Source organism: Takifugu flavidus, chromosome 20 (assembly GCF_003711565.1).
Source record: "Takifugu flavidus isolate HTHZ2018 chromosome 20, ASM371156v2, whole genome shotgun sequence".
In the NCBI taxonomy this organism is placed as follows: Eukaryota; Metazoa; Chordata; class Actinopteri; order Tetraodontiformes; family Tetraodontidae; genus Takifugu; species Takifugu flavidus.
In genome coordinates, this window is record NC_079539.1 from 603,296 (window position 1) to 622,993 (window position 19,698).

At 48.2% G+C, this 19,698-nt stretch overlaps 2 protein-coding genes and 1 long non-coding RNA gene across 10 annotated transcripts; 2 read left to right on the forward strand and 1 right to left on the reverse strand.

The window, feature by feature from the left end:
• The first annotated feature begins 373 nt into the window (after positions 1-373).
• On the forward strand, positions 374-2,302 carry car15 (carbonic anhydrase 15). 2 transcript variants are annotated; one of them, XM_057018622.1, is made up of 8 exons: positions 376-591; positions 674-703; positions 799-975; positions 1,045-1,190; positions 1,263-1,355; positions 1,429-1,495; positions 1,565-1,725; positions 1,797-2,302. In XM_057018622.1, the coding sequence occupies exons 1-8, from the start codon at positions 537-539 to the stop codon at positions 2,019-2,021; spliced, it is 954 nt and encodes a 317-aa protein (XP_056874602.1). In that variant the 5' UTR covers positions 376-536; the 3' UTR covers positions 2,022-2,302. The 2 variants fall into 2 exon arrangements, with proteins under 2 accessions (XP_056874599.1, XP_056874602.1); XM_057018619.1 differs by having other exon boundaries at positions 374-591; positions 1,429-1,725.
• Positions 2,303-2,766: 464 nt separating this feature from the next.
• Positions 2,767-16,995, reverse strand: setd1ba (SET domain containing 1B, histone lysine methyltransferase a). Of its 6 annotated transcripts, XM_057018600.1 has the most exons (20): positions 14,877-15,321; positions 14,499-14,650; positions 14,150-14,248; positions 13,652-13,922; positions 13,014-13,135; positions 11,419-12,507; positions 9,349-10,101; positions 8,749-8,922; positions 8,583-8,676; positions 8,298-8,506; positions 8,138-8,219; positions 7,650-8,057; positions 7,403-7,537; positions 7,166-7,300; positions 6,272-6,787; positions 5,869-6,035; positions 5,658-5,783; positions 5,456-5,575; positions 4,879-5,016; positions 2,767-4,777 (listed from the first exon to the last, which is right to left on the reverse strand). In XM_057018600.1, the coding sequence occupies exons 1-20, from the start codon at positions 14,935-14,937 to the stop codon at positions 4,604-4,606; spliced, it is 5,025 nt and encodes a 1,674-aa protein (XP_056874580.1). In that variant the 5' UTR covers positions 14,938-15,321; the 3' UTR covers positions 2,767-4,603. The 6 variants fall into 6 exon arrangements, with proteins under 6 accessions (XP_056874580.1, XP_056874581.1, XP_056874578.1 ...); XM_057018601.1 differs by lacking the exon at positions 7,166-7,300; XM_057018598.1 differs by having other exon boundaries at positions 6,272-7,300.
• LOC130517047 (uncharacterized) lies at positions 15,354-18,947 on the forward strand. 2 transcript variants are annotated; one of them, XR_008947628.1, is made up of 3 exons: positions 15,354-15,580; positions 15,824-17,237; positions 17,555-18,947. It is a non-coding gene; the product is annotated as an uncharacterized LOC130517047 (long non-coding RNA). The 2 variants fall into 2 exon arrangements; XR_008947629.1 differs by having other exon boundaries at positions 15,824-16,361; positions 16,641-18,947.
• The last annotated feature ends 751 nt before the right edge of the window (positions 18,948-19,698 follow it).

The window sequence follows — 19,698 nt, forward strand, 5'->3', positions numbered from 1 at the left end:
GGAATTCCTCAGAATGTTAAAGGGGATTAGGAAGAGGAATCCAGGGAAACTCCCCCGTCCCAGCAGCGAGGTGGAGGTGGATTCCGCCCAGATCCCAAGCGGATATCGCCGTGACTCGGGGATGGTGATACCCAGCTGGGGCACAAGAAGAGGGGCTTTGTTCTCCCGGTGACGCCATCACATGACCAGCGGAGCCGCCCGCTCTTCCGCCCGTCACTCTTTATTTGATTAGGAAAACTTTTGCGGCACTGATCGGTTTTGTCATCGATCACTTTAAACCTCCCTAATTCTGCACGTTCTCCCGCCTCGTGAATGGGTTTGGTTACTGGGAGTATCAGCTCCGGGAGGAGGGGGGGGGGGGGGGGGGGGGGGGGGGGGGGGGTGATGAAGCTGCCTGGCATCAATGAGCTCGTTGATGAGAAAAGACCACCAGACTGGTAATGACCCGGATCACTGGTCAGACCGGGAGAAACTGGACCTCGGTTCCCCTTTAAAGCGGGACGTTGCGCTCCCCGGTGCCGCTGTCGTCTCCAGCCATGATCCGGGCCGCAGCTCTCCTCACCGCCCTCGTGGTTCCGGGCGTGATTTCGGGTCAGTGCGACGATCGTGGATTTTTCAAACGCGTCCCGATAGAACCGCGGACGGTTCCGGTAACGGTCTGCCTCTCTTCCAGGTGACTACTGTTACAACGAGCCGCACTGTGGTGAGTAGATGCCGATTTCCCACGGGAAGGCGACCGCTTGGGATTTCAGAACCGGTTTGAGTCATTCGGAATGCTTGTTCCATCCACGTCCTCAGACCCGTACGCGTGGGGGGACCTGGTCCCCGCCTGTCACCCGTTACTGGAGGTGCGTCACTCGCCCATCAACCTGGGCGGGCAGGTGAGCAGGAACAGGTCTCTGGACTCCCTGCACCTCGAGGGCTTCGAGGACATCCAGGCAGGACACTGGACCCTCCAGAACGACGGACATTCCGGTAAACGCAGATCCGGGCCCCTGAACACCTGTGGATTCTGGGTAAGAAACGGGTCTTTTTGTGTCCCAGTCATCCTGCAGGTCGGGAGCGGCATGTCGGTGAGCGGCGGCGGCCTTCCAGATGTTTACCACACCATCCAGCTGCACTTCCACTGGGGCGGCCCGGCCACCAACGGCTCGGAGCACACGGTGGACCGGCGCAGATACCCGATGGAGGTAGGGTGGCCGTGGGCGGCGGGCGGTCCCGGGCCAGCGCCCTCACTTCCTGCCTCTTCCTGATGTTTCCAGATGCACATCGTCAACATGAAAGGCGTCTACCCCAATGTGACCGCTGCTCTGGGCGACCCCACGGGACTGGCCGTGCTCGGAGTCTTTATAGACGTCAGTGGACGACAACCCACGTTAAATGTTGCTTTAAAAATCGGATTTTTGCTGACGTCCATCTTCCCTGCAGGTCGTTTACGCAGACAATGTCCACTTTGGACACATATCCCGGAAGCTGTCCTCCGTGGCTTACAAAGGTTTGACCTTGACTCGGCGTCCGTTTGTTAGGCGCAGCTTAAATGTGCATTTTCACTCTGATTCCCAAGGCCAAACTACAAAAATCAAGCCGTTCGCCCTGCTGGACCTTCTGCCGAGGCACAACATGAGCCAGTATTACCGTTACTATGGCAGCCTCACCACTCCTCCGTGCTCCCAGGCAGTCGTTTGGACCCTGTATGAGGTCCCCGTCTACATCTCCTGGTCTCAGGTGGGTCTGTTGCGTCGCATCCGAGCGGCAGGAATCCTCGACGTTCCCTGATGGAGTGTCGCTTCCCTCAGCTGGCCCAGTTCACCTCGCAGATCTTCTCCACGGAGGAGGACGCCGAGCAGGTCACGCCTCTGCAGAACAACTTCCGACACGTCCACCCCACCTTCAGCCGCGTCGTGTCCATGTCCAAGGATGCCAGACGGCTCCCGGCGTCGTCCTCTCACCCGCTCAGGTCGGCAGGAGCAAGGCAGCTGCTTCACGTGGTTGTGCTCGGAGGGTTCGTCTCCAGGTTTTAACAGGAAGCATCATTTGTTTCTAATTCCGCTTTTAAAACGTTCACCTTTAGAGATGTACTGTAAAACAATCCTGCGGGATTAACTCTGATTTTTTTTTTTTTTAAGTGCGATTGAAAATGTGATAAAAGCATCAAAGTCGATTCGTGGTTATGAAACTGTCAGCTGCAGAATGAGTTTAAAGCTTTTTAATAGTCCAGCGTGGACGATGTGGCGGCCTCTAGCGGCGTGTGGTGGTATTTCACCTAAAACGATAAATCATTAAAGATGTGTTGGAAGGGGTTGATAGGCACTGAGCTGAGGAACAGAAGGTTGCTGGATCAAGCCCCAGCAAGGCTCCAGCATGGTCCAGGCACCCACAAACAACCCAGAGCCCCCCCCCCCAACCAAAACCAAACCAACTTGAGGGCAGACCAGATTGAAAATCAGCAAGTTTTGACTTTAGACATCATGAAAATGACAGACATGTCCCACCCAGAGGAGGCCTCATGGCCAGCCCAGGACTGGGTGGAGAGATCACATCTCACCCAGCTGGGGAGAAGATGACACAGCCCATCGGCCCCCCCAGGGGGAGAGATGGGCAGATGATCCAGATGAGCAGGAGAAAACTAAACCAAAATGACACCCTGGACCTCTAAGTAGAGTTAATTACCTTATTAAGTAAAAAGGACTGATATGCATTAAGTCACCTAATAAACCCACTGTAAGTCTCATTAGTGTTATTTCCTATTTCATTACAAAACACCTGTTCTGGATTTTATCCAAAACCACTTTATTTCCATTTATCCTTTTAATACATTTGTTGTATAATAAATAGACACAAGGCTAATGCTTCATTCCTCTTCCCAAACTCATCCTGCACCTTTTTTTCTCTTCTCTTTATTCACACTGCAACCAACATTTCATAGAATTTACAACCAAAAATAATAATTAAAAAAAAAAACCCAACAAAACAAAAACAAAGCTTGACACAAGCTGAATTTTCCTGCTACCAGCTCATCCCATAATTTACACATAACTGAGCTGTGGTCACGTAGCAAATCTCAGGGAGCAAAAAATATATATTTATATAATTATTCACAGTTATAGTATTTACATATTCTGGGATTATAAAGCAAAACGGGCAGAAAATGAAGACGTTTCTACAAGAAACAATCTTTCAGAAAGGGGAGGTGGAGACGTTCCCTGTACAGTGGACCTTTGTCTTTAAATAAACAACCTTTAAACCCTCAGATTCCTTTGACAGATCTCTGAAAATATTTTAAATACTCAGTCTTTTGTTAAAAAAAGAGATGCCTTTTAAAAGTGTTCCCCCTGTGGAGATATAGATTTTTTGTTTTTTAAAAAAAAAGGCTTTAGATCTTCTGTACAAGCAATCATACACAATATAAACATCACTGGTGGAAAAAAACCAACAAAGAATCGCAGTGAAACACTTGGTCTTGGCGGGGACGCGGTGAGTCGAGGGCATGAAGCGGACGCGCAGGACTCGAGTGCATTTTCTAAACGACCCCAGAACGAAAAGAACGACCTCGGTTCTCCGTCCGGGGCCGTGGAAACGCCGGTGGAAGAGTAATCGCTGCAGCTGAAGGAGGGACCCCACGCAAACACGAGACGGCCGCTCTGGGAACGCACGAGAGGCCGAGCCGCCCCCCAAAAAAATTAAGGAAAACGAAATCAAGCAGCATGTTTGCACCGCTACGCATGTTCCTGCCCGCTGAGATCATTAAAATTACACATTCATATGGCACTTAACACAAGAAAGATTTTCTTCCGACGCTTCAAAACTCGTCATTTCTGTTGGCTGTGCACCAGTGTCCTGCATTCTGCAGTCCGGCCGACAGGGGGCAGTCTGCTCGCAATATACGATTCATAAAAAAAAAAGACAATCACACACAAACATAGTGTCTTCAAAGAAAAAAAACAAACTACAAAACACTGGAATTTCGTCAATACAAAATTTGCCTTTTTTGCATAAACTAATAGGAAGCAGCAAGATCCATTATCAGCTGGTGAGGGCAGGTGAGTTATCCACGTATTCCAGGATTTGTGGCAGGAATATTATTTCGGTTTGATTTTCATTTAAAATGTTTTACACTGGTGCAGAGGAGGTAGGAGCTAGGATGCAGGGCTTCAGTCCGTCTGCCTGGGTGAGAGGTGTCTTTTCCTGGTGAGCTTGTGCGTCTCAACAGTTTTAGTAAGCAGCTGAACATGTGAGTCTGTGTTTTTCGTGTACCACGTGTGGTGGATGTAGAGCTTATGAGACAAAATGGGGTGGGTGGGGGGGTGGAAAGGTGTAAAACCCAAAACCAGGGCAGGCTGTGGAACTAACCATACTGGGAATACTGTCTGAGGAGGGGACGAAATTCTGCACCAGCAAGAACAGTTCAGTAAATTCTGCTTCACCGACAGGTATAAAAAATTAATTTGAAGAGCACCATAAATCGTAAACAATCTAGAGTTTAATTTGTGCCGTACGCGTCGTCCTGTACGAGCCTCCTCCTTCGGCTCCTCCTCGGCCGTGTGCACGTCTCCGGAAACTTGAACGAGGCCTCGGGCTGCGGAGGACTGACCTCAGACGGACGTTAATTCAGCGTTCCCCTGCAGTTCTCGGCCCCACACAAACAGGGGATCTTAACGTCCTCTATGGGGAACTTGTAGTCGTACGTGATCTCCTCGTTAACGTTGATGGGCTGCCTGGAGTAGATCACGATCTTCTTCTGCGACTCCACCGTGATGACTTTCGCATAACAGTTGGGCTGGAAAGATAAAAAAAACAACCCCGAAAACAGATAAATGGTCACGTTTTGCGCGGTGCTGGAGCACTTGGCAACAAGGCGTGTTCAAAATCTGGTCTCACGTTGCAGCTGTGGTTGATGAAACGGGCGAAGTTGCCACACTTCGTGGCGTCGATGATGGTGTCGTGGTCAACGCGGAACATGTAGCTGCTGCCGATGCCCTCTTCCTCGTAACGTTTCTCCCGCATGTCTGCGATGACCTGAGGATGGACGATTGTTACACCTTAGAGCATGGCTGCCCTCTAACCTTTCACGTTTTATCCCAAACCAAAGGATAAATAAGCTGCCGTTGCCCCTTATGTGGCGCGATTTGCAGTTCCACGCTTTGGCCGCTTGGGGGCAGCAAGTAGCTGTTTATTAAGGTTTCTTATGATGAGACGCAAAAGTATTGACCTGCATTTAATGACCAGTCTTCAGTGGTGGGCTCCAGTTAATAGTGGTGCATGTATGTCATCAATTACACAAAAAAAGAGGCACAAGAGAAATACACTCATATTTTACAAGTGTTGCCATAAAGCTATTCATTACTAGAGTCACACAGGAGTAAATACAGTGCGCTCTGTTTATAATTAACCAAAGCACAAAGGAGGATAGGAAATTTAAAAAGCAGAGGAAGGATCCATTTTAGTTGCCCCTTACCTGTCGGATGTTCTGCCCCACGTATTCAATCACCATTTCATCAGCAGCGATTGGCTCCAAAGCGAATAGACCCCAGTCGTGGATGTGCGACTTGCAGAATCTGATCTTTTTCTTACGGAACTGGACAGAGGGAATTCAAAGGAGCCGTTAGGCGAGGAGAAAGTTTCCGGCAAACAAAACGAGTCCTGCGTTTGCACTTTACCTTCAGCTGATTGAACTTCAGCAGGTCGCTGTCGCACGCGAAGGAGGAGAGCAAACGTCGCTGCTCCGACCGACGCTCGGAGCCAGCTCTGGTGGAGGCATGGACCTGTGCAGGGATGCTCATACCCTGTTGAGGGAAAATGGATATGGTTCCCAAAGGCAAGCTAACATATAGTATTCAGTAAAAAAAACTGTTGTTCTCTGCAGCTCACCTGTGTGTCGATCGGTGGCTCTTCAGACTGTAGCCTCGTGCTCTGTAGGTACTTGATCTTGTCCTTCTTGTCGATCTTGTAATATCCCTCACTTCTCGCACATCCCGTCATGTGGTCTCGCATGCCGTCATCTCTTCTTTTTCTCTTCACCCCAGGGATGTTGGTGGGTGCAACGGAGTCAGGGAAGAAACTGGAAATGCCTCGAATCACAGCTGGTCTATGCTTAAACGTGTAATTACTCACACTTACCACCAGATGGCGCTTCCCCTTGGAACGCAACAAAAACCCAATTCAAAAGCAAAATAACCAGGTTTTAACAACAACCTGTGGCTTGTGGAGTACATTATTAGAATGTACTTATAGCACTGTATTAAAGCCATAGATGTTAAGTAGTAAAGGATATAAGGATGGTTGACCCAGAGAGTGTCATTGAGCCAGTCGTTGCCGTTATCCTGCTGCAACATCTTTTCATAAGTGATCTGCAAGAGCCGCACGTCCTCCTCATCTATGCCTTCATTCCAGATGTCGTACAAAATGGTCATCTCCTCGAACTCCGACCGTGGCTTGAAGTATGACCGTTGCGGCGACGTGACGGAAGAGAGGCTGTCCAGCAGCAGCGCCTCCCAGCCGCGCCGTTGCCTCCGAGTTGGCTTAATGAGCACAGGTGCCTCATCTTCATAGGACAAGAAGCCGTCCTCGTCGGGCAAGACTGTCTGAGGCTCCACCTCTCTGTCCCGGAAGTCCAGGTTTGAACGATCCAGAGACGGGGCAGATATCCTCTGCGTGGGCAAATCAGCGAGACGTGCATCACGAAGCAGAGTGGGCTCTGACAAGAGTTCCAAAGAGTCGTCAGATGTAGAGAGAGCCGGGGCCTTTTTGCCTTTGGGTCGTCCAGTTTTCTTCTTTAATGAGCCAGTATCTGATGGCACAGGGACATCTACGTTAAGACCAGAAGGCAGATCCTCGGGAACCCTTGCTGAAAGCTCTGTTCCAGCTGATAGAGTCTGGTTAGGTAGAGCACTGAGAGTGGGCTCTTTAAACACCGGTCTGTCATCAAGACTTTCAGAGGAGATTTTCCTATTGATGGTTAGTGCTGCGGGGTCAGGGAAGACAGGGGTGAAGGTTAAGTCTCGTCCTGGAGTGCGTGGTACTCCAGCAGAAAGGACAGGGGACTGTGCAGGGTAGGAAAAGGGGCTACTGGGGATGTGAGGGGAGCTAAGCAACAAGCTGCTGCTGCCCGTCAGTGGGGCGTCACCGCCAGGAGTGATGGGCATCGTGTCCGTGCTCTGGGACTTACCCAGACTCCGGGTGCGCTCCATCAAGTCCCTGCCGGGAGTGCGAGGGATATCCTCATCTGTTGGGAGCCGGGTACGTTGGGGAAGGTCGGCCAGGGGGCCAGGGGGAGGATGAAGAAGGGAGCGGCCTTCTATTTCTGGGTGAGGAGGAAGAGGGAGGTGCATTCCAGATTTGGAATCCAGCTGGGATGAGGCTAATCGACCGGGGGCAAAGTGTGCTTCGTCGGGCTCTGTTTTACCTTTGGCTTTCTTCTCCAGGGTGCTGTTGGGCAGGGTGCCTGTTGGAGTGGGTGGCCGAAGGTTCGCTTCGTGCTCTGGAGGCTCAGACTTGACTACAGGAATATTACCCTCCACGCTAACATGTGGCTCTTTGGCTGAAAGACATTTTTAATGGAAAGGATGCTTAAAACACATAGGAAAATAAAAAGAAAGCACAAAATAAGGCTGGGAAGAGCCGGTTAACCCAGACTTCAAAGGTGCTCCTACCTGGACTCGGTTTGGGTGAAGGTGGCCTCCGTTCCTGGGTGAGCTCCTCCTCAGGACTGGGAGGTCTTCCCTTGATCTTGCTGCTCAGTTCCTCCTTACTCCTTTGGTCCTCCTCTTTTAGAACTGGTGCAACAGGAGAGGATGGAGCCTCGATCTTAATTTCCCTGTCCTCTTCATCAGAGGATGAAGATGACGATGAAGAAGACGACGTTGAGGACGACGAAGACGACGAGGACGAGGACGAGGAGCTCTGGAGCTTTTTGCTTCTGGACTCCTTGTCCTGTGTTGCCAAAACCTTAGCGTCTACTTCCTCCTCCTCCTCCTCCGAGCTCATCTCGTACTCCGAGGAGTCCGAACTTGCCGAAGAGGAGTCCGAGCTCGCCTTGGAGTAAGATGAACTTTCCGCTTCTGCGGGAGAAATAAGGCAAAGGAAAAATATAAGTACAGGAAAAGGGCAGAAAAACAACCAGGGACACTGCCTGACGTACCATCATCAGATGAATCGGAGGAGCTGCTCTCACTGGACGAGTCTCCCTCTGCTTCATCATCACCCTCCTCTTCTCCACTTTCCTAAAGAGAAGGTCAGATGTATAAATATCTATTTAAACTGTTCAGACTCTGAAGAAACAAAACAATGGCGGTATGTACTTTTCCAGAACGCAGCCTATCGGGGGCCTCTGTTTCTTCTGGTTCCTCCTCCCTGTCAGACAACAACTCCTCTTCTTTCCCCGAGGTGTCGTTCTCCTCTCCTTCGCTGTCCAGTTCTAGCGGTCGCGAATGCCGCCGCTTTGACGACGCGCTGTCGCCGTCCATTTTGGAGCCGTCTGAGGGGAGCTCGGCTGCGTCTCGATCGCGGTCTGAAAGCGAAAGGACCTCAAGATAAACGACCACGGGACGAAGCGGACGCGCACGTCAACGTTAGCTGAAATTTACCTTCATCCTCCAGCTCGTCGTCCACCGGTGTTGATGGTCGAGCCCGTTTGTTGTCACCTGCGGACGCAGCTTCAGGTGGGCCCTTCCTCTTCACCTGAACACAACATTCAGTCATTTAAACTGCCCAGCAGGGAAAAAAAGGCTTCTTTTTAAAGTCCAACACTACCTTGAAGGAGGGCAAGCGGATGGCTCCCCGTAAACCGATTCCCAGGCCCATTCCCTCGTATCCCAGGCCTTCGCCCTTGTTCCAGTTTTCCAACAGACTTGAGCCCATCGTCTCTTTGGGTTTGGGTCTTTCTTCTTCTTTACCCTCAGTACCTTTGACTGGTGTCAAAGATGCCTGCAGAGGAGATACATTTCAATGCTAGGCAGATCTGGCCTTCATTAATCACAACTGCTCTAGTCGCACACAAAAAACAGCATCAGACCTACAAACACAGTTAGGAAATAGAAATAAACATCGGATTAGGAGCTGCACTGCAAATTCCTGGACTTCAAAGAATTCAGTTAAATGTTTGGACCAAATTTGCAGCAGATTAATGACTTTAGTGACATACTGGGTCGATACACATATGCGATTAATCAGTTGTTATTCCGGCTCATTCAGTCACGCGGCTGATGCCATTAAAAGATGCATCAATAAACAACTCATGAGCTGAATTATTGGTTTTTTGTATGTGATAGTTTACTGATTTCTGTGTTCGTGTTCTTTACGACTGCAACAAATCGCATCTTTGTGTCATCGGGGATAAAATGAAAGGCTTACCTTTGCCGAGCGTTCCTTCTTATCCCACCAATCATCAAAGGCTCTAAAAGCCACCACCTCCACCATTTTTCGGTTGAGGTCCCTCTTCATGATGGCCTTTAGCTCTTTGACAATGACCAGCAGCACGCCGTCAACTGTTGCCTTGTGGGGGTCCTCCTTTTTAGTATCATACCCAGGAGGGGGGACGTTAGGGTTGAATGTTGGTATACTCGGATGCTGCCACTGTTGTCCAGGCATTCCTGCATTGCTTCCTGGTGCAGCACCCATAGACAGAGGCGCGTAAGGTGCCCCGAAAGGCCCCGAAGCACCGCCGTCCATAAAATGCGGGTACGGATATGGCCCTCGAGTCTGTGCCATGCGACTCAGCATCTGCTGCTGCATCTGAAAGGACATGGGGACGGTGCTCCACTGCTCCCACCGCAAGCAGTTCATCAGCTCCATCTGCATGAGAGGCATCATGCTGTGAACGTAAGGGTCCATGTGTGCCAGCATGTGATGGGACACCCCAGGGTGGCTGGCCAGGTGAGCAGGGTGACCCGGGACGGCGGTGTGAGGGGTCAGATGGTGGTGTGGGATCGGGAAGCCGGGCTGATGGGAGAGAGATGGGAAGCCAGGAGGGGGGAGGGACAAAGTCTGCATTGGGGACACTGCAGAATTTACAACAATCCCCTTGGCACAGTCTCCATCGGCGACGGGAGTACCTGGCATTTCATCATCGGAGATTTCCATGTCTTCTCCTGACGACTGTGGACCCTGCGTGGAAAGAGTAAGAGGCTGTCAAGACTGTTTACTTCCCACAGCTCACACCGGAGCACTCCTCTGCCCTCTTCACCTCAAAAGAGAGAGGGCTGAAGAGCTCAGAAATCAACATTTCCCACTGCAGCTCTATATCAAAGCTGATATCAAGAAAGAAGAAGCTTATTTGCGAGACAAGATTTAATGAGTGAACACGTGTGTTTTCTTAATAACAGGTTTGAATGTTCACAACACAACAGGCTGGTGGTGCTACAGAGCTGCAGACGGCACGTCCTTGCAAACAAACTCCATCTGAGTTCAGGGTTAAATGTTTTCCTGACAATAATAGAACCAAACCTATTTATTCAGAGCAAATAAATCAACGGCAAAAAATGTAATTGTTTGAGTCTGTTAAACATATGTAAAATGGTTAATTGAATATTAGTTTCAAACACTATTACAGCATAAAACATGAAGGACTGAGGTCAAAGTTTGGTATTGGCAGCAGCACGGTGACCTGTGTCACTGGACATCACCTTTCAAAACAACTGTTTGCTCAAGCCACCAACACCATGTTCACATGTTAGCGACGGATGCCGTTTATCAGCATAAACGAATTTCTGTGAAGGCTGCAGAAATGAAACCGAGTGTGTACAGCAGGGGAACGGCGTCTAAATGACCCGTTTGCAGTTCTTGCCAATCCTGACTGTCAGCCTCAGCAAAACCAGGAAGTGTAGTGCTGAATGGGGCCAACGGCCAGACCGCGCTTTCCTCTGCATGAGTGCGTGGTGAGGGTTGGAAAGAGGAAACAAGAGTGCTCACTCCCCCCTGTGAAGGAATGACTCCTGTTTCTCTTTAAGAGCAGGGTCCAACAAACGTACAACAAAATGATGCAGAAGGTGCTCAAGAAGAGAGTTCGCCAACACAGAACGGAGTGGAATTTGTAGGCTGCAACTTTTTCCTCCCCTGATATGCATGTAAAAAGATCCACACAACCGAGGCAAATCACAGGTAAAAACCCATTTTTAAAACTCAACGATTGAAATCCCTTCACTGGAACTTCCACATTCAAAGTGTTGTTAAACTATAGTAACGGAGGAAACTCTACTACGATCAAGCTGCACTTCCTGCACCCTACATGCCACAGCTGTTGTTTAAACACACGCGGTCGCACATGCGGCAGCCGCGTAATCACTATAAACATGAGCTCAGCTTTGCAGAATTCGAAAAATGAAGCTACGTTTCCTCCCACTTTAATGTTGTCAACTACAAAACACGTCGTAACTTCAGGACATTTTATGTTTCATTTAATAAAAAAAGATATATTGTTCTTACCGGGTCCGTTTTATCCGTAGGAGTGGTGCCTCTGTCACTGTTGCCCACCTTGTCCTGCACAGGTGAGCTGATCTTCTTGAGCAGTGAGGAAGTCCCAAGAATCGGCTCCTCGTCTTCCGAGTCGGGCAGTGGGGTCGGGCTGATATCCTCCAAGCCCGTACTTGAGGGACGGGAATTTTGCAGGCCACCTTGTGAGCCGCCCGTAAAGGGCGGAATGGGGGACAGCTGAGAGGACGAGGAGGAAATGGGACTTCCCTCCATCCGTACCTCTGTGTCCGAGTCTCGCTCCTCCAGGAATGGTGCAAATTTGGGCCTTTTCTCCTTGAGGAGCATCTCGATGCGGGAATCCAGGCTGTTGCGCTCCGGATCGTGTGTGGGCGAGCCAGGTGAGGGGCAGTGCTCTGGTGTCTGTGGAGGTGGGGTGTTGGGATGGGGCGCAGGCTCTGGCGGGGGTGGTTCTGGGGTCGGAGGGGTTTCTGGTCTCTCCTTGGTGGGCAAGTAGTCGGGGGCAGCTGCTTGGGGCGGCTGTGGTGGTCGGGGATAATCGTCCTCCCTTTGGGCAGGGTGATGGAAAACTGGTTCTGACGGGGGGAATGCAGGGGGCAGAGGAGCCTGATAGGGTGAGAACGTGGACTTGAAATTGGGCGTAGCTGGGGGAGGTGCTGTGTATGTGAAAGAGGGGGTGGACGGTGGGGGTTCAGGTGGGGTGAGCTGGTGTTGCTTAAAGGGGGCTTGTTCTGACGTCGAACTTCGGTACATGTTGCTGCGGTACTGCGGCCTCTCCGGCCTGCGGTTGTACGCGTCCTGGAACTTGCTCTCGTGCCTCCGTGACTTGTAACCTCCGGAGCTCTCGGGTCGGCTGGACTGGTATGCAGGTGTAGACTGACGACTGGAGTAATTGGAGTCCTGGGAGAAGGGCGTCCCTGCCTGACGTGGGGTATGAGGGGTTCCCTGGGACTGTGGTGTTTCCTGCCTCAGGCTGGAGTACCCAGTTTCCAGAGACACCGGCGTGGTGGAGCTACTGGGCGGCAGTCCTCTTTCAACGGCAGTCAGGTTTGACTCCGATAACCTGCGGATGGGCTCGCAGGCCTTAGAGACAAAAAAAAAAATTCGGATGAATTCATAGATCAATTAAATTTACATCTATTTGCCACCACACTTCTCTTCCCGCTCTCCCTTTCAAGAGGCTTGATAGAGAAAATTACAAATTCCCCACAAGGCTCCAATTTAAACGCCGCAAGTTATTTTATCCAATAACTATTAGTGGTTAACAAATCAAGGTGCAACGTCTGGGAGAGCCCAACAACCACATTTCAATGGCTTAGTGATTTCAATCTGCAGGCAATGATTTGGATAGCACTTCCTCTGCTCTACTCCACCACCTGCTGCACCGATGGATTAGTGATAAGGATCTTGGCTTAGAGTGGCAAGTTGGTTTATTTCTGCATAGTAACGCTATGATTCAGTAATCAACGCTGTGGCGTTCAAGGATTTTTCTAGCTGAAACAATCAACGCCAGCAGAGATTGCAGCAACGGCAACTATCGATTTTATGTAAACCCACAAAATCTGCATGCAGTTCAAAGAAGCATTTACCAGTAAGGCTTCTGCCAGACTGCGAGGGGAAACTTCTCTGGCTTCCTCTCCACCAACAGGTAGGGTCCGCGGGGTGTAGCTGCCATTCATCAGGAGCTGATAGTACCTCTGGCGATTCTCACCTGCAAAGAGTGGAACATTTACAAATCAGCCACCATATAACGAACATTTACCTGGTCACTTTGAAAACACAGCCTAATGAACACATTCTTAGATTTTATTTATGCAACTTAACACTGCCAATTTGGAAAATATGTCGCAAAAAACAAAATGAAACATTATGCAGCGGTGGACATAAATACAATAACATTGCAATGCATGTCTTAAAAGAGGTATAAGACCACCAAATATATATTAAAAAGCCCTAAAGAGAACTGAAATGATGCGCAGAGGGAGATAAGGGCACCCTCCTGTGCTCGTGGGAGAGTGATACATTCAGTGTAATTCAATTACACCCCGTTACCGGGCAACGCCTGTACATTGACACACGTGACCGTCGTGCTGCCCTTTATGGTGAATCAAAACAAAGTGCACGTCGCTTGGTTTTTGATTTGAATAAGGGGAAAGTAGCGGACCGGATCGCGCAGAGACGCAGAAATGCGAACATGCCGAACACGGAGGAGCCAGAACGTGTTTACCTTTCGGGTCCAGCTCCACGTGGATGATGTTTCCCATAACAGACGTCTCGTGCAGCGACTGCACCGCCACTTTGGCGGCCTTCACGCTCTCGAAAACAACTTTGGCAACTCCCAGGTGCTTTTTGTTCTTCGGATTATACAAAATCTCCACCTCCTCGATGTCGCCGAATTTCTTGCACATGTCGGTTAGGAACCCTTCCCTGATGTTGTCGTTGAGCCGCGCGAACGTCACCTCCTTCGGGGGGACGGGGCCGATGTAGCACTCGTCGATCTGGAGGAAGAGTGAGTTCGGGTGAGTGTTGCACCACGTGGACTTATTTCTGACAGCTGCGACAGAGACAACAATGCGGTGAACATGCAAATATAGCACCAATGCGAAGGTCCGGGGCTTTAACAGCCCTCCGGTTATCAGTTCTTAAGTCCAGTTGTCAAAGGTGGGGGGGGGGCTACAACTTTTGACAGCATCGACGTGCAACATCTTTATGTTCGACTAGGTACCTTAAACTTGGGCACCGGCAGATCCGTCTCTTTATACTTAGTCCAGAGACGACCGATCCTCGGGTCTCGAACCATCTCCACCGGCGGTATCCCGGGGTTCTGTAAGAGAGGAGGGGGGGGGGGGCAGAGTCAGCCGAACCGCAACTCCACATGGCGAGAACTTGTTGCAAAACAGTTTTACAGGAGAGGGAGGGAAAAAAATATGGCTGGACGGTTTGATTAAACCGTGCAGCTCCGGACACCGGGTCAAGATGCTGAACCACACCGCGGCAGCACGGCCACACTGGAGCCTCTAATGGAGGTCGGCTGCTCGCTCGCCCGCTCGCTACTGCAGCCGCGGCGCACTTACGGGCATGCTGAAAGTGTGTCCATCGTAGCGATACAGTTTGTGGGATCCCTTCTTCAGCGCCGGGTCGATGATCAACTTGTAACTTCTCCAGTGGTGGCTCCGCTTCTCCGCCGAGCCGCAGACGGGATGACTGTCCATGCCGTTCGCCAAACCTGAAACGACAGGCAGCGACAGGGAGAGCTATCGTGAGGCAGCGCCGAACACGGTCCGCTCCCCAAACAGTTTGAATCCGCCGAATTGTTACAGATGCATGACTTCGGTGGTTGGGGGGGTGGTGGTAGCCCCTGTGGAAGGTAACACGGGATCGTAGCGTATATCCCAGCCACGGAGCACAGACGTTAGGAGGGTTGGAGAAAGAGGAAAAAAGAACAAGCTTACTTGAACTCTGCTTTCTGCCATGGTCTTCGTTCAATCTATTCCTCTCGCCCGGCTTGGACATGGTTCGTCCGATCGAGTGTTTTTTTTTCTTTAATTGCCGTAAAAAATCGCTTTCCTTTCGTCGCTCACATTATAGGTTTTAGCTTGAAGAATACTGCCTCCTTTTCGGCGAGAGCCAACACATATTGTGTGTCTCTGGTCTGTAGCTTCTGTCTCTCCCACAATACACCGCTAGGCTTGCCCACCTCCGACACCACTCGCACTTTCGACACGAAGTTATTTCTATTTCAGCTCAACATTTCTCGACAAAATGTCTTCAAATAGCCCTATTTCATTTCGTGTGTGATTACAAGAACGTGAACGTGTTTTTTTCGACGTAGCGGCGGCAGCGCCGTGGCAACAACTTTGTCTCGTTGTACCTATGAGCGATATCTTTTGGTGAGGAATCTGTTGATTGCATTTACCTAGATGGCAAACACAAGATAGATTTAGTACCTTCCGAACTGCTGCTAAAGGTTAGAAATGCGACGGCGTCCGTATTTTGTGCACGGTCCTGAGGTCGTTTACATATTCAAACATTTCGGCCCATATTTGAAAATGGAAACCAACAAATGGGGGTAACTCCGCCGCTGGGAGAGCTAGTTGTTTACAGAAGCTGGTGATTTCAGTTGACAAATCGGTTTATAGGGAGCTGGATTTAACAGGTAAACAAGTTACATTCTCATACAAGCAGTCTAATTTAGACAACAGAAATCCGCTGGGGGAAAAAAATGGTTGGTTTTTTTTTCAACGTTAAAAAACGTAAAACGTTAAAACAACCTTTTAAAATCTCTGCAAACCGCCGTCGCGTTGTATTGCTCGACGGTGTAATTTATCAAATGCATAACGAACAAAATGTTTTTTTGTGTGTGTGTCTTTTTTGTTTGACATTGCCTGGTATTTTGCAGTGCTCGGGCAATTGGCTGGTTAACAGCAGCAGCTCGGCGGGCCAATCAGAGCGCAGCAGCAGAGGAGCCGTCCGCTATTAGAGGCACGGCTCAGGAGCCCTTCAACACAGAGCAGAGAGAGGGGGCCGAGCGCTCTTGGCAGCCATTTTCCTAAAAAAACAGGACTCAGTGGCCTATATGGGTTTCCTTTGTTCCAAAAGGGATCTTACACTTTCCTCACCTCTCACGGACTATGATAAAACTATGATTCCTCCTTTCAAAGGATTGAGAAGAAGGAAGAGAATGTACTGGATGTAACACCCTGTGACATTTTGAGCCTTTTTTCCTTCTGCCTGGAATCCATCTTTGTCCTAACTAGGTCACGGCACACCCATATAATAGTGTTTGATATTTCTTAAGTGAAAGTAACCAAATGTTCTGAATAAACAGCTTATGGTTCTGGAGATGGTGAATTAAAAATACACAGTTGAAGTGAAAGTGTGTGATGGCTGATTGTTGGCATTGCACTTGTGGCCTTGTAGGATAGCAGTAGCAATGAGTAAGTCCAATTCTTTTCATAATTATCAGTATTGGTGTAAAAATTGAGGCATGCAGTTATTGGTATTAGGCACCTTTTGTAATTTTTTTTGTTAAATGTCAGTTATTCATATAATTATGGATAAATAAACAGCCTAGACATTCCAGATTACATAGCAATGGTCCTGAAATGAGAGACGTGTCATGAATAACTGCTCTTTTGTAAGATTTTATTTTTGGCTGTTGATTGATAATCCAGCTGCTCTGGTCAATGACCTAAAACAATTTCCTCTCACAACAGCAACTTAACACCCTGACGGATTCTTATGTAGCCAACCTACAGCTGTGGACACAACTTCAAGCACAAATAAGGTTTGTGTTGCCCATTTGTCCAAAGTGTGAATGCTGGCATGACCTTGCTTCAAGGGCACATTTAAATCTCTAAAGATGATCAGTCATGAAGCCCCAAAGACGAGATTGTCAAACCTAGAAAAAAAAATATATAAACGGTGGGAAAGCTTATGGTTAAAATATTTACCTCAGCATTTTGGTGAAATGCCGTTAACAGGCCTAAATGCAGGGGCAGGAGGAATGTTTTCAGCTCCATCTTCGGATCCTCTAATATTGGTTTTAATAATGGGTGGGAAATGCGCCTCCTGAAAAGGAAGGAATCCATTAGGACGAAGGATAGACCTCTTTTGAAACTTTTGTTTTTGATCAGTGGTAGGCATTGCCTCTCCCAGCCAGCGAATATGCATCTTCTCAAGCATCATCTCTGTGGGCTTTATGCAGAGCAATCTCCCTTCTATCTCTCTCTCTCTGAAGACAGGAATGCAATCAAATAGGCTATAACCTCTTCTACCTCACCATTTCTAATTGTTCTGCTCACAGACCTCAGGTAATGTCCCTTTGTTTTACCTAATTTGCAAGTATAGATAGGGCAATTTTAGTACACAACATATATAAGCAATAATTATTATCAGGTGTATAAGAGCATTAGAGCTATGCACTGGAAATGTAGGATAACTGTAAAAATGTTTTTAATATTGTAAAACTTACATTTGTATTCAAAACATGTAATCCCAGTCATAAACGAAAGTGGATATTAAGAACGTATATTTCACTTCTTTCCTTTATCCATAAAAAAGCTTTGAGTGGTGAGCTACTCTCATGGTTTGTCTGCTGTGCTGATGTCTCAAAATGGCTTCTTTACAGACAAAGGAGGGCACTGTGTTGTAAAATGTTGCTGCGCCATAACTGGGTGAGGCTCGTTCTCTGGGGGAAGAGTGGAGCGTTTCGAGGGACGTTTCTTTCTCGACTCGGCGTCGATACTTTCACATCGAGGGTGGCTTTAATCGGAAAGGTGTTCTTTTAACCGCGAGCGTGTTTAAGAAAACAATCGGACCGAGCGCGAGGGAACATTTATTAGGTGTGTACCCTACAGGTCGCCAGTTGCCGAGTTAGCTCTTCCTGGCAACGACAGTAATCCGCGAGCTCTGGACGGTTGCCAAGCGAGCTCGAGCGCCTCGCTGCACCCTACATTGCCATATAAGGTCATCGGGATTCCTCCGCACACGCTATGTTATTCGGCTCTGTATCTAGGTTAAAACTTCGCTGGGGTGGATTCATGCTTCCGCGAATGCTCTATTTGTCGATGCAGTCGACAGAAACATAGTGTTTCAGGTACGCGTATGTCAGATAAAATGTAAGGGACAATCTATCATTTTTTCGCTCGACCGATGAGGAGGAAATAGAGAAGAGGGCGTCCCGTGACTCCGACTTTTTGTTGGCGTTTTAGCTCGTGCGTAGGAAAGGACCGAACAAACATGGTGGATGACACAGAGGCCCGTTTTTCTTGTTCACCCGGCTGTGTAACACTGCTTTTTAGCCTCTCCCCGACTACAATGGAGGCAGACGTTTGAGAGCAAACGTTAAGGCATGTTTTATGCCGACAAAGGTGAAAACTATGCGTTCTACTTCAACCATAGGTTATTTATAGGCCTTTGCTGGGGAAAGAGAAAACGCTGGGTGGGGGTTGCGCCACTCAGTCTCGCGCTGCTGACAGTCTGGAATATTCCACACTAGAGGATTGGCCCCTCGTCCACGGGACAGCTGTCTCTGCTATTTTTTGACAACTGTTTTTTCCTTCTTTCTTTTTTTTGTGGTAAATTGTTTAATGGGAAAGGGATCCACACCTATGGATATTTTGTAGACCAACAGGACAATTTAATATCCTTTAAACTAGGCTACGACATTCATATTAGACTGCCCGTTGTAAGTCAAATAAGCACTTTTTCTTAGAAAAAATAGGGAACCTGCCAAAAAAATTAGGCTTGTCTTTGTATAGTGTTCTCATTTGATTGAATTAACTGTAAACCAAAAACTGTATCCTCAGGTATTGGTGCATCATTTTAACTAGTTACATTTCTAAATGTTAATTTTCAAGGTGTTTGTGGTAATGCACTTGTTTTTCTAGACCAGGAGGATTTGCATGTGTATCATTAATAGCTCTGTAATACTCTACAGTGTATGTTTCTGTATTTTTGTACTTTTACAGGAATATCTATGTTTATCATACAGTTGAAATAAATAGATCCCATATCTAAAATGTTTTGTCATTGTGAAAACCAGCTGGAGGTTGCAGTGTCTAAGGCATGGCAAATTTTTTAGGATAGTGGCATTTATGTGTTCCTTCTGACACTGTAATCCTGGCAGGAATCAAAATTTTCCAAGCTGTAGGAGCATTTGTTTTTGATTAATGTTACATTGAAGTTATTTCTGAAAATTCCTCTATAAGCAAAATGTTCCACAATAGGCAAATGGCGGCGTGTCTTTTCTTCTTAAAGGCACAGCTTTCTCAGCAAATATTGACTTACATTAACCCATGTGATTGAATCAGCTGCCTTAAAAACAAACACACACACACACACACACATTAGGCTGGATAAATGTGACTAGTTTCAATTGTAATGCTGCAGATTGTGTCTTCTGAAGAGAAATATGTTCTCCGTTTGTCTCCAAATAAATAATTATCATATAAATGTCTGTGAAGCTATAATAAATACTCAATAAGCAACTCCCCACAAATTCCATCACTGGAAAACGCATCCTTAAATTTGATCGTCTTCCTTCACCCACCGTCATGTCCCACCTTAAAACCAGCGCATTTTCACACGCTGTGCCTTTGAATGTTATTCCCAAACCCAATCACGTCACTCAATCTCTCTTCATCACCAGATTGCTGGAGTGGACTCAACCCAGAATGAGAGAGAATGAATTGTTCCGATGCCCGTCGGTGATGTCACTGCTGTGTTCAGCCATACAGTCGGAAAGGGTTTAAAAAAATGTTTAAAAAAAAA